The sequence below is a fragment of the Colossoma macropomum genome, unplaced genomic scaffold (genome assembly GCF_904425465.1).
Source record: "Colossoma macropomum unplaced genomic scaffold, Colossoma_macropomum, whole genome shotgun sequence".
Taxonomy (NCBI): domain Eukaryota; kingdom Metazoa; phylum Chordata; class Actinopteri; order Characiformes; family Serrasalmidae; genus Colossoma; species Colossoma macropomum.
The window spans coordinates 20,922,758-20,937,338 of record NW_023494804.1 but is presented as its reverse complement, the minus strand read 5'-3'; the positions used below and the strand labels follow the sequence as shown (position 1 = coordinate 20,937,338).

The window sequence follows — 14,581 nt, the reverse complement described above, 5'->3', positions numbered from 1 at the left end:
CAAAAGTCATAAAGACACAAGTGTGTCAATCTAGACGGGCCTGGCGCTCACCCAAATCAACGCTAACAGGTTCCACCTCAGCAGCTATCATTTAATTACTTTTGCCCAGTCAGTTATCAAAAATATCTCACACTGACAGGGAAAGGGACTTGTGTGTGAGACTTGAGAATTAGAAGGCTGGAAATTCAATTTGCGAGCCTGAAGCCTCAGAGGTGAAATCGAGCTGGGTCTGGTTTCCTTGTGAGCAAGGTTCGCAAAATGAATTGCTGAACTGAACGTTTTCCCCGGCTCTCCACTCTGATCCAGCACACGGTCGGGGGAGATGGGGGTGGGTTTTGGTATTTGAGCTGCTCTAAACTTCAGCCTGTATCCTCAAGTTCCCAGTGAATACATTACTTGCAATAGATCTGAGCTAGAATGTATTATCATAGAAGAGCTATGTGCATAGAAAGTAGAATGTATTATCATAGAAGAGCTATGTGCATTTTTGCAAAGACATGCAGGTACATTATAAATATAAATATGAATTATATATCTTACAGAAAAGAAAAAAAAACTTGTGACCTTTGGGTGCTTTTACCCATTTGTGTTTACATTTCTCTATGAGTGAACTTTGTGAGCGTGGCAGATTTTTTGCCAACGTGCCCTTCCGTGATAGGCTACTGTAGATATCGCTTCATCTCCGTTGGGTCCCGGCCTGCTGGATGAGCGCCGCCCCGACGAGTCTCACTTATCTGTTTCACAATTTTTTATGTGACTTGCGAAAATTATATCAACGAGAAACTTATCTAGATTTGAAATATTATTTAAAGAGGTAATAATCTAATAATGTGATGTGGTGATTGTGCACAAGTTCCGTGTGCGAGCTGTGCTTGAGTAGAAGCAAAGTTAAAAACGACGGCAGTAGATGTTTGCTAGCTGTGGTATTGAATTAAAAACTATTAGTTGTGAAAACACCATGGTGGTCTGTCTGTCACTGTATTTGCCATACTTTATGCTTGAAAAAAAAAATAAAGTGCTGAATCTCTGAAGTGTAAAAACTTTTTTTAAACAATTAAATCTATATATACTGAATATAAACCATTTGTCCTGTCTTCAGTGTTTTATTCAATAAATACGCTGTACATGTGCAAGTTGAAAGTGCTATTTAGAAGTTACCTGATTCCTCAGTACAGTTTAATGTTTATTGTGACAAAAGACAAAACTGGCTGTTTTTAACCTTTTTTTTTAACCTTGTTAGTTACCTTGGTTCATATTAAGCATGGTATGGAACTGTGTAGTTCAGGGTTTTGGGTAATGAGTAATAGTAATTTAGAGCAATTATATTATGAGAGTCTATAAAATGCACACATGCTGGTGAGATCATATCTATACACCATAAATAAGCCACCGTGATGTTTGAGAAGCAGCCAATGGATTAAATGAATGATTATGCTTTATGACCTTGGTGACTGCAAACTGCAGCCATTTGGCCTGAGCTTGAGTGGTCTACATTGCAAGAGTGCTCACTAGTTCACACTAATACTGATTGTTTGGTATAAAAAGGAGCCTGCTTATGGGGTGACAACTGAATTTGCTGGTCCTCAATATTACCAACTGATGATAATACTTTACCTTCTACACATACATATTAGTGAGGAAAAGAATCTGCTCAGTTACATTTGATTCTTTAACGTTTCACTCCTAATTGCTTTTCTGGGTTTAATTTCACAGTGTTACACTGGTAGCACTATCAGTACTGATTTTCTGTTGCTGAAACGGCTGCCTTCTGAGCATTATTTTATAATTTTATACCAACAATTATCCAAAAAGAGAAGAACAGAGCCTAACAAACTTCAGTTCCTATGCTGGATGTGCAGTATTGAGTTACTCGGTACTTCGGAAATTTTGAACTGCTACTTTTGTACTTCTATTCAAGTTGTGTTTTGGAAAGACTTCAATGTGAGTCATTATTTTACCAAAGAATCAATGGGCATCATTCACCAACCACCAAATAAATGTCTTCTTAAAACTCATGTATACCGTTTTCGTGAAGATTCTGACATCGTTTTCTGTCTCACTAATAAAAAATGAAAGCAAAATTTAATGACAGTCTTAGCAGCAAAATTCTGATGTCTGACCATCTTAAATCTCTAAGGTGTCTCTAGCTAGCTAAACCTAAAAAAACCTAAAAAATTAGTTACTAACAAAATGCTTTTCACTAATGTCTGGTTGATGACTCAATGGTTGATGACAAGTTAAGTCATGCAGCTACTGTTCACTATAGAAAACAATCCCCAATATGTAGCCACGTAATTGCAGTATGGTATATTGTTGAAATATTCATCTGCCTTTTCCTTCAATGACAAAACAGGATCCGCTCAATTTGAGAGGACAGTTCTAGAAAACACAGACGACAGGCCTGTTCATAAGGGTGACGTGAGGGTGGTTACTTTAACTTGTCTGGCTCACTCCACACCCTGCTAGAGTTTCTCAGAGTCACTGGCAGACGTTTCTAGAATGGTTTTCAGTCTGGCTCTGCTGCTGCACTGGAGTAATGGGAACATGCCAGAAAGCAGGCCCAGAAGCAGTGTCCAAACTCCAGGTGGACATCTGGACAACATGAGTCTCTCCGTTATGAGTTGATAAGCTGGCCTGTGTATTATAAGAAGAGGCAAGAGTGTTTCTCAAGTCTGCCAGGGGAGCTCATCACCCAGCTGTGTTAGACACCTCATCTGTTAAAGCCATCGAGAGCGGTGGGTGGTTTTCAGCATCGATGCCACCCTAATCGAGGTCAGCGTCTATTTTAGCACCCAGCTCAGAACCCACAGATGAAAGCACATGGTTACAATTTGTTGCTGTCATATCAACCTTTGTAACTTGGTATTTATTTGTTTTTGTTTGTTTATGTTGAGCTTTTTGTTTTAATAAAGTTACCATGAAGATACAAGATTTTGTTATGACATCAATGAATTACTCATGTATCTATAAAAAAAAAAAAAAATTTGGAGCCAAAACCTCCGTAACTCCATTTTTTTTAACCCCAGCTGCCCTTTACAGTGTGTACAATCATGATGAATGGACCAACAGAAATGATCCAAAATTACTCTGAATAAAATCTTACATTTTATAATGTAATGTAACAAGTTTTTTTCATGAAGTTACCATTTTGGAAACTCACAGTTGTATCAGGACATGAGGCCAGGATGAGGGTTAGATTTGGTTCAAGAGTTGTTGTGCCAATTGGTGACCAGCTAGAACCTGTCTAGCACTCAGTCTGCCAAGCAACTGAGACCCATCTACATTCTTATCATGGTCAGGTCTCGCCCCTGCCAGAGGCTCTATATTTTAGGCTATCTGAGATGAAGTGGGCACTGAGCACCAGGATTTGATTGCATAATGCTGACGTTTGAGTCTCTGGTGGTAACTGTATGACTTCTCTGGGTAACTGGATTCTCACAGCAGCCCTATGTACACCACCTCCCAGGGGGGTGATTTTACAGGCCTGCACTTTATATAAAGCTACACATGTAACAGGCCTAATGATACTACAGAACTGCCATATGACACAAGGGCTTTACGACTGTAGAGTACTGACAGCTTTGCTGCCTTTCTGTCTATTACAGTTGACATCAAATTCATAAATCATGATTCATAAACCAAGGACAGCTGTCAAAAAATAGCAAAGTAAGTGAAATAATTTCCAACTGGGCCAAATATTTTTAAATAAACATTTAAATAAATATGTTAAGTATGAGGGAGCAAGTTAAGCAAAGCCCATAACATCCTGTTCATTTGTCCCCTGGGTTCAATTTGTTATATCCCATATGGCCCACATCCAAAAGTAGCACACTCCTAGTAGTTTGGTCTAGACAGACAGTATGTCACTGATAGCCATATATCTGTTACAGACTGTGGTGGGAAATGTTTAACTTGGGTCAGATGGCAGGAACAAACAGCCTATGTCTAATAATGCTGCATCCAGCACTAAATGTACCAAGTTCCCAAGCGAGACTCAGGTCCTGACTCATCCTGCTGACAAGAAATCAGCTGAGCACACAGAAACTGGAGTCATGTAAGTATACTGCAATAAAATAGTGAGCATGCTGCTCAGAAATGATTAAGCTGAAGCATTATTGCTGTCATACGCATAAGCTTTCTTGATTGTTTTTTCTGTTTTTAGACCATTTGAAAAGGGCAGCTGACCTTTAAGGCATTTTTCCAACAGGCAGTGCGGTACAACATGGTCCAGTTACAAACCTGTGATCACACATTTTGTCATTTCAATTGCTGAGTGAACTTTCCCGTAGTGGAGAACCTGTGCTGAATTGGGTTATCTTTCTTGCCGAGTACCAAACTGATAACCCTACTATGCTGTGCTGCATTGCTTGATGCCAAAGAACAGCCTTTATTTTGTTTCATGACATTTCATGACAAATGGACCAATATTACTTGGAATCAAATCTTATTACATGAATACAGGGCTGTCTAATCCTGGTCCTGGAGATCTACCATCCTGCAGAGTTCAGCTCCAACTTCAGTCTAACACACTTGATTCAGGTAATAAAAGCCTTTAGGGACATCTGATTAATAAAGCCGGGTGTGTTGCATCTGACCTCTCCAGGGTGGTAGATCTTCAGGGCAAGGATTGGGCACCCCTGCATTAATAGAACCTAAAGTGGTGAGAACATTTTTTTCCCCATTTAGAAAGTTACAAGGATTTGTTAAGGATTTGTTGCAACAATATGTTGGCAGGATTACATTACTGTCACCTGAAATGTCCTTTGAAGTCCTAATATTTAACCCACAACACATCCCTCAGGTAAGTCTGTAACTGCCCATTATTAAACAGATAGTTGCAGTCCTAAAATCTGATTGGCTGAGCTGCATTCAAAGCTGTTGTAAAATCCACGATATATGCACACCTATGACCGCCATGTACTGATGAAATAAGAACCTGTTTTCGTTTAAACAGAGGGGCTGAAAAGTTACTTTCTTAATTAGAACTAGGCTGGTCAGCTAGTTAACAGGCTAACACATAGCCAACAGCCTAAATAACTTCACCATGAATATCACAGGCTTGAAATAAAGTATTTAGAATTTTTTAACCGTAAAACAGCAGTATAAAAGTCTAAAAATGTCACTTGAATGGATTACAAGCTTCAAAAGTTCATGCTTCAGTCAGAAGTAGTGTTAAACCCAGGCTCTGTACTCCCTAAATAGTGTGCTGGCTATGAAAGTTTTCGGTGCAGGATCCAGTATTCAAATTCCTACGTAGTGCACTTTATAGGGAGCAGCGAGCTTGAAATTCAGCCCCAGCGCAAGAAGAGGGGCGCCACTAGATTGGCGCTAAATAAGACTCTGTGGTAATTTGGAGACCAAAAGTACTTATAAAGCTAAAGCATTAAACACTGCTGTGTTATCACATGTTCATTGTTATACAAGAAAAATACAAGAAAAGTTAAAAAGTGCATGAAATGACTGCAGTACACAGTGATGGGCAACTGAATGTTCTTCTCCTTATTCAGCAGGTTGCTTGGCAATGATACCATATTCTAAATGAACTACATTTCTTGCTGGAATACTTGTTGAAGACGATTATTATTCATAATAACATTATTTTCTGAAAAATTGTGTATTTTATCATATTTTACGTTAACTGCCATTTTATAAAAGCAATAAACCACTTGAGGCTCTGCTGCGCAACGTGCCTAAGAACACCCTTCCTCGTGATAAAATCGCAGTAACGCACTGCCTCGTGGCTTACTGCTTTATTAAACCATCTGGATGCATTTAGAAGCATCTAAATAACCTTTTATTTGGAGACAGAAAATAAATCCACACCCACGCTGAGATATATATTTGTGTTTGTAGCTTTATATTGAAATTTTACGGAAGTATACACAATGCAACCTACACTATTACCATGTCCATATGTATGTAATGTTGGATGAGGGTACATTTTGGCATGTAATACATGAGACAGCAGTTTGACATTTAGGACAAAATATTAAAGCAAAAAAAGAAAAAGTAATTATCTGTAACACAGTACTATTAGGCAACATTAGTACAGTTACCATGGAGAGGAAATACAAAATAAACATAAAAAAAAACTTTATGCTTCTTATGTACAAGCCAGTGCCTCTTGGAATGACCCCATTGTTTGTTTGATTTTTTCTCAGGGTACAAGGGCTTTCCTCTGACATCAACAAAAACTTGAGCAAGCCATATCCCATTATAAATATTCTGTAAGGTGCAAACCTACAGAGTGTTCTTTACACAGCCTCCTCTTTCACTCATATACACACACATTCACCCATTCACTCACACACACACACACACACACACACACACACACACACACACACACACACACACACACCCCAACAGGGTCATACAATATATCGTTTGTTAACGGTTACCGTGACATTAGTCTTTGCAATATAGATACTGCAAAAGGCTACAATATGCAAATGAGCCTCTAACCAATCACATCGTTCTTCACTGTGTGCTGTGAGCATCCTGACCAATCACAGTTCCAGATGATTGTTTTTGTGAATGTTTTAATGAATCAAGATATTCATATAATCCAACAAAAGGCCCAATCTGTAGCAATGTCAGAACAGTGATAAATGTGTTTTTTAATATGTTGTAAAGGTGTATTGTAATTACAATATAGGGATGCATGACCAGAATCATGTCAGTATCAGCAGAAGAACAATTTAAAATCATAAAAAAATCAGCATCAGACAGATGTTTACATTTGACTGATATTTCAAACCAATATTTGATGATGTATTTATTATACTCTGGAAGGGCAGAATGTTTAGGTGACACAGGTCTACTGCACTAAAATATCTGTATTTTGTTCATTTTACTATTGTACCCCTACAAAAAATAAACGTTATGTTTCTCTGTAATGCTAATCCAGGTAGATTTAGCCCCAGTTTCTACATTTCATAAAAGTTTACTGTGCAAAAGTCAGAGACTACCCTTCATTTATTTATTTTTGAGTCAAAACAGCCATTAAGTATTTCATTCATTCAAGTTATTCACTTGCATAAGGAAGGAGAAAGTTAAAGGAAGATGAGAAAAACGTAACTTTCCAAAACTGGAATTCAAAATATGATCAAAAGTTACAGTTAAAGTGGGACTCCTAACAGCGGTGCAAGACCTGGTAGACCACCAACACTGTCCTCATCAGATAAACAGCACTTAAAGCTTTCATCTTTAAGAGAGAGGAGAAAATCAAGCTGCTTCAGATCTGAAAACATCCACAGGTGTAGCTGTCAAGAAGCCCTCACTGAGAAAAGGAAACAGACAGAAAAGTAGAAAATTTGCAAAATAAACAAAGAAGCTTTTGTGTTATTTACTGGTAAATATGTTTAATATTTTTTGCCTATTTTGACAGGAAATTAAACAAATAAAAGGTAGTCTCTGATATCTGCAGTACTATATGCACATCAGTGCAATATCAGCCCACAATGCCCATATCGGTGCATCCCTACATGTAGCCATTGTAATATTTTGCCCTTATTGTACAGCCCCATCAGTGACGACCACTCACTGTGCTCAATGTTTCCCAGATGGTGTTTTAGTAAATGTGTGTGTGTCTGTGTGTTCACTAGATTGTAGTGTAAGGGGAGATGAGCTCACAGACAGGTTGAGTAAGTGCTTTAGTATTTAGCGATAACCCACAATACACTGACCAACACAAATTAAAAGAACCCACATCAGAAATGCTAATGTTGCTAATACTAAATGAAGCCTAGCAGACGCAAACTTCAATACATAACTCGAGTTATGTTCATTGGTCCCCGCTAGCATTCTTTTCTCCACATTTATTAGCCACATTAGCTTTTCTGTGCACGGTACTGCTTTAAAGGAATACTCAAATGTAATCCCTATCTGCTGAAGCAACTGCTCACTGGTTTGAATGTGTTTAAATTACTGTCATCACATATATACTGCAGATGCAACTGATAGAGATTAGCATGAAAAACATTGGTGTATTCCTTAAAGAGCAGGGGTCAGGTCTGTAAACGTGGGCTAATGCTGAGAGTTTGTCCTCTGTAGGGACATAAATAGGCCTAGTGCTTCTAGTCCTCCCACCCTTTGGTTCATTCTGGGCCCTTTTTTCCCTTAGCATGTATTACTACCACCAGGAAGGTGTCCACTAGTGGTCTACAGAAGAAAGGTGCTCACGCAGCACGTTCCTTACCTTTTACTGTACAAAATGTGCTACTTTACTGTATTCATCTCCCACGATTAAACTCAAGCTATGAATAAAGCCATCGTCAGTTAATCACTTCGCTTGGCCACTCTCAGTCAACGGCACTAAGCTCCTTTAGTGCACTCGACGCACTCGCACACAAACACACTAAAAGCAGACTATCACAGCCTAAACGACTAAACAAATCTCTTCAGCTGCAAACTCATTCATATACTGTACAAATGAAAGTTATCATCAAACGGAAATTAGAAAAGCTTGTTTTTTTTTTTTGTTTTTTTTTTCCTTTCCAAAAGAAGGCTGTTAGTTCCTCGTACCTCTGCTGGGTGGAATTTTGTATGTGTGTTTGTGTGAGTAGTCTTGAGTAAAACAGTAGCTGGAGTGTTGTGTTAATATCCCGTGTCTGCAGAAGACAGTTCAGCTCAGACAGCCCCTTTCCATTAAACTATCAGTAGTATAAAGACTAGTGATAAAGCCTCCTCTTGATTTAGTTAAGTACATTTGTTTCAGGGGTTGCACCCTATGTAAAGATTTTTTTTGTTTGTTTCTTTTGACTTTTACAAAAGAAGGACAGAAAAACTGGTTTGTTCTGGCGCAGTGAAGTGTTAACAGCACCGGCCAGGAGAGATAACAGAGAGAAAAGGAAACAGAGTTAGAGAGATGGATGGGGTGGGGGAAAGGGGAGGAACAAAGCAAAAGAGAAAATGGCAGGGGGCTGCGCAGTCTTCCTGACTCTACACAGCTCAGGTGGTCTCCTTGCCCTGGGCCCCCGTCACTGTTTTAATGGAGCTTAAAGTGCGGTTGAACCAGGTCTTTTTGGCCGCTTGCACTTCATTCAGCGCCAAACCCAAATGATGCTCCAGGTCCTGCAACAGAGACAGCACACCATTCACACTCAGACACACTCGTTTCTTCGTTCCTTTCCTTCTTTTTCTTTCTTTTCTTCCTCCATCAAGACTTTCCTCTCTTCCTTCCTTCCATCATTCCCTTTTTCTTTACTCTTCCATTCCTTTATTATTTCATTCCCTGATCTTCCTTCCTTCCATCATTCCTTTTTTCTTTACTCTTCCTTTCCTTCATTTATTCTTTCATTCCCTTATCTTCCTTCCGTCCTGCCTGTCATTTTTTCTTTCTTTCCTCAATCCATTCCTTCCCTATTTTTTTCTTTCTTTTCTTTCTTTCCTTTGTGCACTCCATCTTTCCTTCATTGCTTTTTTCTCCATCTCTATTTATTCATTCCTTCATTCACACATTACCTTTTTACTTTCTTTTCTCCATTCATTACTGCCTTCTTTCCTTAAATATTTCCCTTCTTCATTCTTTCTTTTTGTCTTTCTTCCCTTCCTTCATTCTTTCTGTTCTTTCCTCCTTCATTTATTTTTTCCTTCTTTTCATTCACACATTCCTTAATTTCTTGTTTCCTTCATTGCTTCTTGTTTCTTTTCTGTTCTTTTCACCTTCCTTCCTTCATTCTTCCCTTCATTTCTTCTTTCCTTTCAATATGTGGTCAATCTTTATGTTCTTTACCTTCATAAATTCATCACCTTCAATCTTTTTTGTCTCACAAGAAGTTACTTTGCAGCAATAGAACATGCACATATAACTCTGTACTGTATAACAGCCAATAAAAAGGTATGAAAGTGTGAAAACAGAGAGCGTAATTACATACAAGGAGCTTCAAACAAAAACTGATTATCTGATAGGAGCACACACACAGTCCTCTACTGGTTAATGAATGTTTCAGAAATGGTGTCCATAAGTCTCAACTAAAAAACTACAACATAAGGCTCAGAAATCTTGGACCATATTTTGCATATATGTTACAGGAACAGATGTCAGGGACACCCTTAATGTGTCTCATTGATGAGTGAGTGTAATTTTAGGACAGATAATGCTGAACGTTTGTTCAGATGAAGCTCAGGTTTAGACGGTGGAGATCAGAAGAGCAGCTGCACTTTCAGCAATGCTGCATCAACAAGATACACACAAACAGGATTACATGCTTCAGCAGATTTTAAAATAACTCAAACCAGAGGAAAATCCATCAATAAACGCTTAGTTTCTTGCATGATCCTACAGAATAGCCAAGTCTGTGAACTCGCTATTCACTCCTGCATAATCACAACAAGGCGACTTGGTGGTATTTGGGGTTATTCAGGCTTGTAATTCAACAAAGGTCTTAAATTATGTGAAAAAAGTCAACCATCTAAATGAGTGGCTGGTCATAAGGCATGTGCAGCTGTACTAATATCTTGTTATTTTAAATGTTGAGAATGTGGGGACACGAGCAGATAGTATTGCATTATGTTAAGCGAATACGGGCACATCTAAGCGGAACTGTATATTGAAAAATAATTCCAACAGAAAGATAACAGGTTTTATGTCTATGTGATGAGTAATCATTCTTTAGGTCAGTTGTTAAATCACGCATACCTAAAACACCAGGCCTATAACAATTATTACATAATCGTCTGATTGCAATTTTTAAATTAATAAAAGAAAGTAGGAAACACATTGACTGAAACAAGGGTCTTATAAAAATAGCTAAAGTTAAACTTCTAGGTAAAAGGTAAGCATGTGGTAAGCATTGTTAGGCAAGTGTTTTCCACATTTTTACAGTCTTAAGAAAAATGTAGTCTTAGGATGACGTGATTGTGGGCGTGCACCACAGTGCAGTATATAAGTTCATGTCAGTACAACCTCAGCAAAGGTAGCGGCAAAGAAAGATTAGGATGCAAGACAGCTAATCAGCTGAATTAGCTGCTTTAGGTACTTTAACAGTACCATAAAATGATAAAAAACAATTAATTGCAATTATTTAAATGGCAATTATTTGTCAGCTAAAATTTCATGATCGTGACAAGCCTATGTGGAAGGCAATCCATGTCACCTCCATATTACCTGTTAGGATGATGAAGGTGAGGTAAAGATGATATGGAGAATGATGATTGCATGGAGGATGATGAAAGTAAGGTAAAGGCGATATAGAGGATGATAAAGGCGAGATAAGAGGACAGTGAAGGTGATTTAAAGGTGAAGCATGTCTGCGTACCTGTATTTTGCATTCTGCCTCCACCAGCTGCAGTTTGGTCTGGGCGAGCTCCAGCTCCATCTCCCTGAGCTGAGCCTGCAGAGCCTCCTTCTCCTCATCAGCCTCCTCCTCACTGCCCTCCTTCGGTGCACTCACAGCCTTCAGACGGCCCTCCTTACTGAAGAGCACACTGCACTTCTCACAGCCCTCCACCTTCAGCTACACACACACAGAAGCACACATTAATGGCTGCAACATTGTTATATGTTTTATTACTGATATTTTGCTAAATCAGTACTTCAAAGTGCAATAACCATGCTTTATGGCTCTAATGACATATAGACCACAACTGGTAACACTGCAAGTTATAGTCCCAAAACATCTGCCTTTCTGCATTCACTCTTTTGAATACTAATACATATAATTTGGTATAATAGTCTTTATACAAACTGTTCTTATAGTACTGTCTTCAGTACTGGCCTCATGCTGTCCAGTATTGCATATGTGTAATGCCTTAAAGAGCAATTCCACTGATTTTTCAACATTCCGGCAAAAAAGTAAGGAAATTCATTCAGAGTGGTTTGCTGTGAAATGCACAGTTCTAGAGAAATTTACTGAGTCAGAATCGTTCATAGTGATGGTGACTGGAACCAGACATCCAAATGCCTCTAAAAGAACAGTTACGAATACTCTGCCTGATACCTGAGGCATTGTTTTATGGCAGGTTTGAGATTAGATTTTGGCCCTAAATATATTTTTATACCTATTTATTGTAAAGAAGTACATGCAGGTTGTTGTAAGGAAAAACGGTCTCCCGGGGAGAGAAAAAAAAAAAACCATTTTTTCTCATTTACCCCAATTTTATCATTATCAACACTTCATATAAAAAACTCAGAAAGCACAATTAGGTTCACTGGTGGTTTTGGATAGTAAATAAAATTACTATATCTGCACTGTAAACCCCTAGTTCCTGTTACCACCACTATAAAGGAAATCTGAGTTGGCAAGTTTCTCTAGAATGGAGCATTTCACACCAAACCACATATTCTTAAACTAGTAAACCACTTACAGAGTATCATGGTTCCTACCTATTCAGTCCACTTCATATTAAGTGTCTCTAATAACTGTGTAGTTACATATTAACAACAAAATAACCACATTTTAACTACTGGTGATGTATTCGCTGTAACATATGGATTACAGTAGTTTGGCAAAATACATATATCAGCTTCAGATTTCACACATGAAATTACATGTTCTTTACATAAGTGTATCTGAATATTTGCAACAGCACACTGGTGGTTTTGGATAGTAAATAAAATTACTATATCTGTATTGTAAACATCTCTACCCCTAGTTCCTGTTACCACCACTATAAAGGAAATCTGAGTTGGCAAGTTTCTCTAGAATGGAGCATTTCACACCAAACCACACTGAATAATTTTGCTGACATTTGAACGATCAAATTATGCAGAGATTTTGAAAGATTGGTGGAATTATCCCTTTAAGCTGGCAGTGTACTTCAAATGATGAAACATTTCAAAGTAAAACAACATAATTTGGGTGCAGTGGTTTGAGTTTGTCTTGTGTGTCTTGTGTGCCGACTGCTAAACAGAACTCTGAATCACTGCGAGACGAGCCCCTGACTGCGCTTAGTCACCATATCACACTGTTACCTTTCTTTAAAAAAAGTCTACTTTTTAAGTATACTTTTTACTGTGTGTTCAGTGGCAGTTTGGTTTCATTTAGTTCTTTTGTCGTTTGAAATACACAGCCAGCTTTAACTGTCTATTGCTGTTCTGCACAAGACTATTGTCTATTTTTTCTTCATGCACTTTTGTATTATTGTGTGTACCGTTCATGTTGCAGCACTGAGCACTCTGAGAAATCTTTATGTTGATCTGGTACACTTATTGAATTGAACTAGACTAAACTGGACTGACCTGATTTGATCATATGCACCTACACCAGTACATATACCCATGTAAATTCATACAGATGCACAAGCATGCCCTCACATAGACAGGCGTGCTGTTATCAGTATGCAGTACTGTCAGAGCAGAACCCTACAGAGCCGCTCCGTTTCCTTTTTTTCATCAGGGTTTCAAGCACTAGCACAAAGTGTGGGAAAGGCATGAACCAAACATGTTTTCTTTTTTACCAGAAAGAAAAACAACAACAACAACAACAACAACAACACCACCACACACACACACACACACACACACACACACACACACAGTCATTCTCTTCACACACACACAGATACACAATTTGCGTGTGTCTGTGTGCCTTAAGTGGCTCGTTGAGAATCCATTCCGACTATGGAGAGGTCATCATCATGTACTCAAGAGCCTCTCCACTCAACTCTCACCTCATTAGAAAACCGCTACCAAGCAACACACTGGACCTGAAACGCTGCTGTCAATAGCAACAATCACAATTTTCCACAATTGTATGAAAAGCGTGAAGACTGGAGCACAGCCATTATGAGTGCTGGCAAAGTAATGATTATAGTTCAACAGCTGTGGCCCCAAAACTAGAAAATATTCTTAAACTAGTAAACCACTTACAGAGCAACATGGTTGCTACCTATTCAGTCCACTTCATATTAAGTGTCTATAATAACTATGTAGTTACATATTAACAACAAAATAACCACAATTTAACTACTGGTGATGTATTCGCTGTAACATATGGATAACAGTAGTTTGGCAAAATACATGTATCGGCTTCAGATTTCACACATGAATTACCTAAGTGTATCTCGATATTTGCAACAGCATATTAATTACTTAATCTTAGGTTAGGATCTTATGTAATTACACATGTATAAGACAGTGATCTGCTGTTTTTCCAAAAATACTTTTCTGATTCTAACGGGGGGTGTAATTAGATGGATCAGATGTCCACATATCTTCAAAAGCAACTTTTGTGTAATGATATTGAAATGTGTCGTACTACAGCAATTATGTTACTATATAATGTAATTGCAATTGTTTTTGTAATCTACTAAAAATGCATTGCGGAGTTCGGTAATGTAGCAAGTTTAAAGATGCAAAAGCTTGAGACATGTTTTGTTGTTTTTCTAAGTGTAAATAAGCTAACACCCCTACAGAGAACACACTGGTGCATATTGTAATGCATAATAATTACTGTTTCTTTGTTGAATTTAACATATTAAAAAAAAAAAATTAAATGTGGCCTGCGCAGATTTATTATATTTTATACTGTGTTTTAATTTTTTCCTAGTAAGTTAAACTCAGCAAATAAATGGAAATGTGCACATAAATGTCACATTGAAGTGTGTTCTCTGTAGAGGATGTGTTAACTTATTTCCA

At 38.1% G+C, this 14,581-nt stretch overlaps 1 protein-coding gene across 3 annotated transcripts in view; it reads right to left on the bottom strand.

Annotated features, from left to right (window-relative positions):
• Window positions 1-8,776: 8,776 nt before the first annotated feature.
• The window catches only part of LOC118824818 (rab GTPase-activating protein 1), a 126,583-nt gene continuing 120,778 nt past the window's right edge, over window positions 8,777-14,581 (bottom strand). For all 3 annotated transcript variants that reach the window (XM_036595239.1, XM_036595241.1, XM_036595242.1), the window contains 2 exons: window positions 11,262-11,459; window positions 8,777-9,075 (listed from right to left, as the gene is read on the bottom strand). In XM_036595239.1, the coding sequence (XP_036451132.1) occupies window positions 8,953-9,075; window positions 11,262-11,459 (321 nt within the window). In that variant the 3' untranslated portion in view covers window positions 8,777-8,952. The remainder of the gene's footprint in view (window positions 9,076-11,261; window positions 11,460-14,581) is intronic.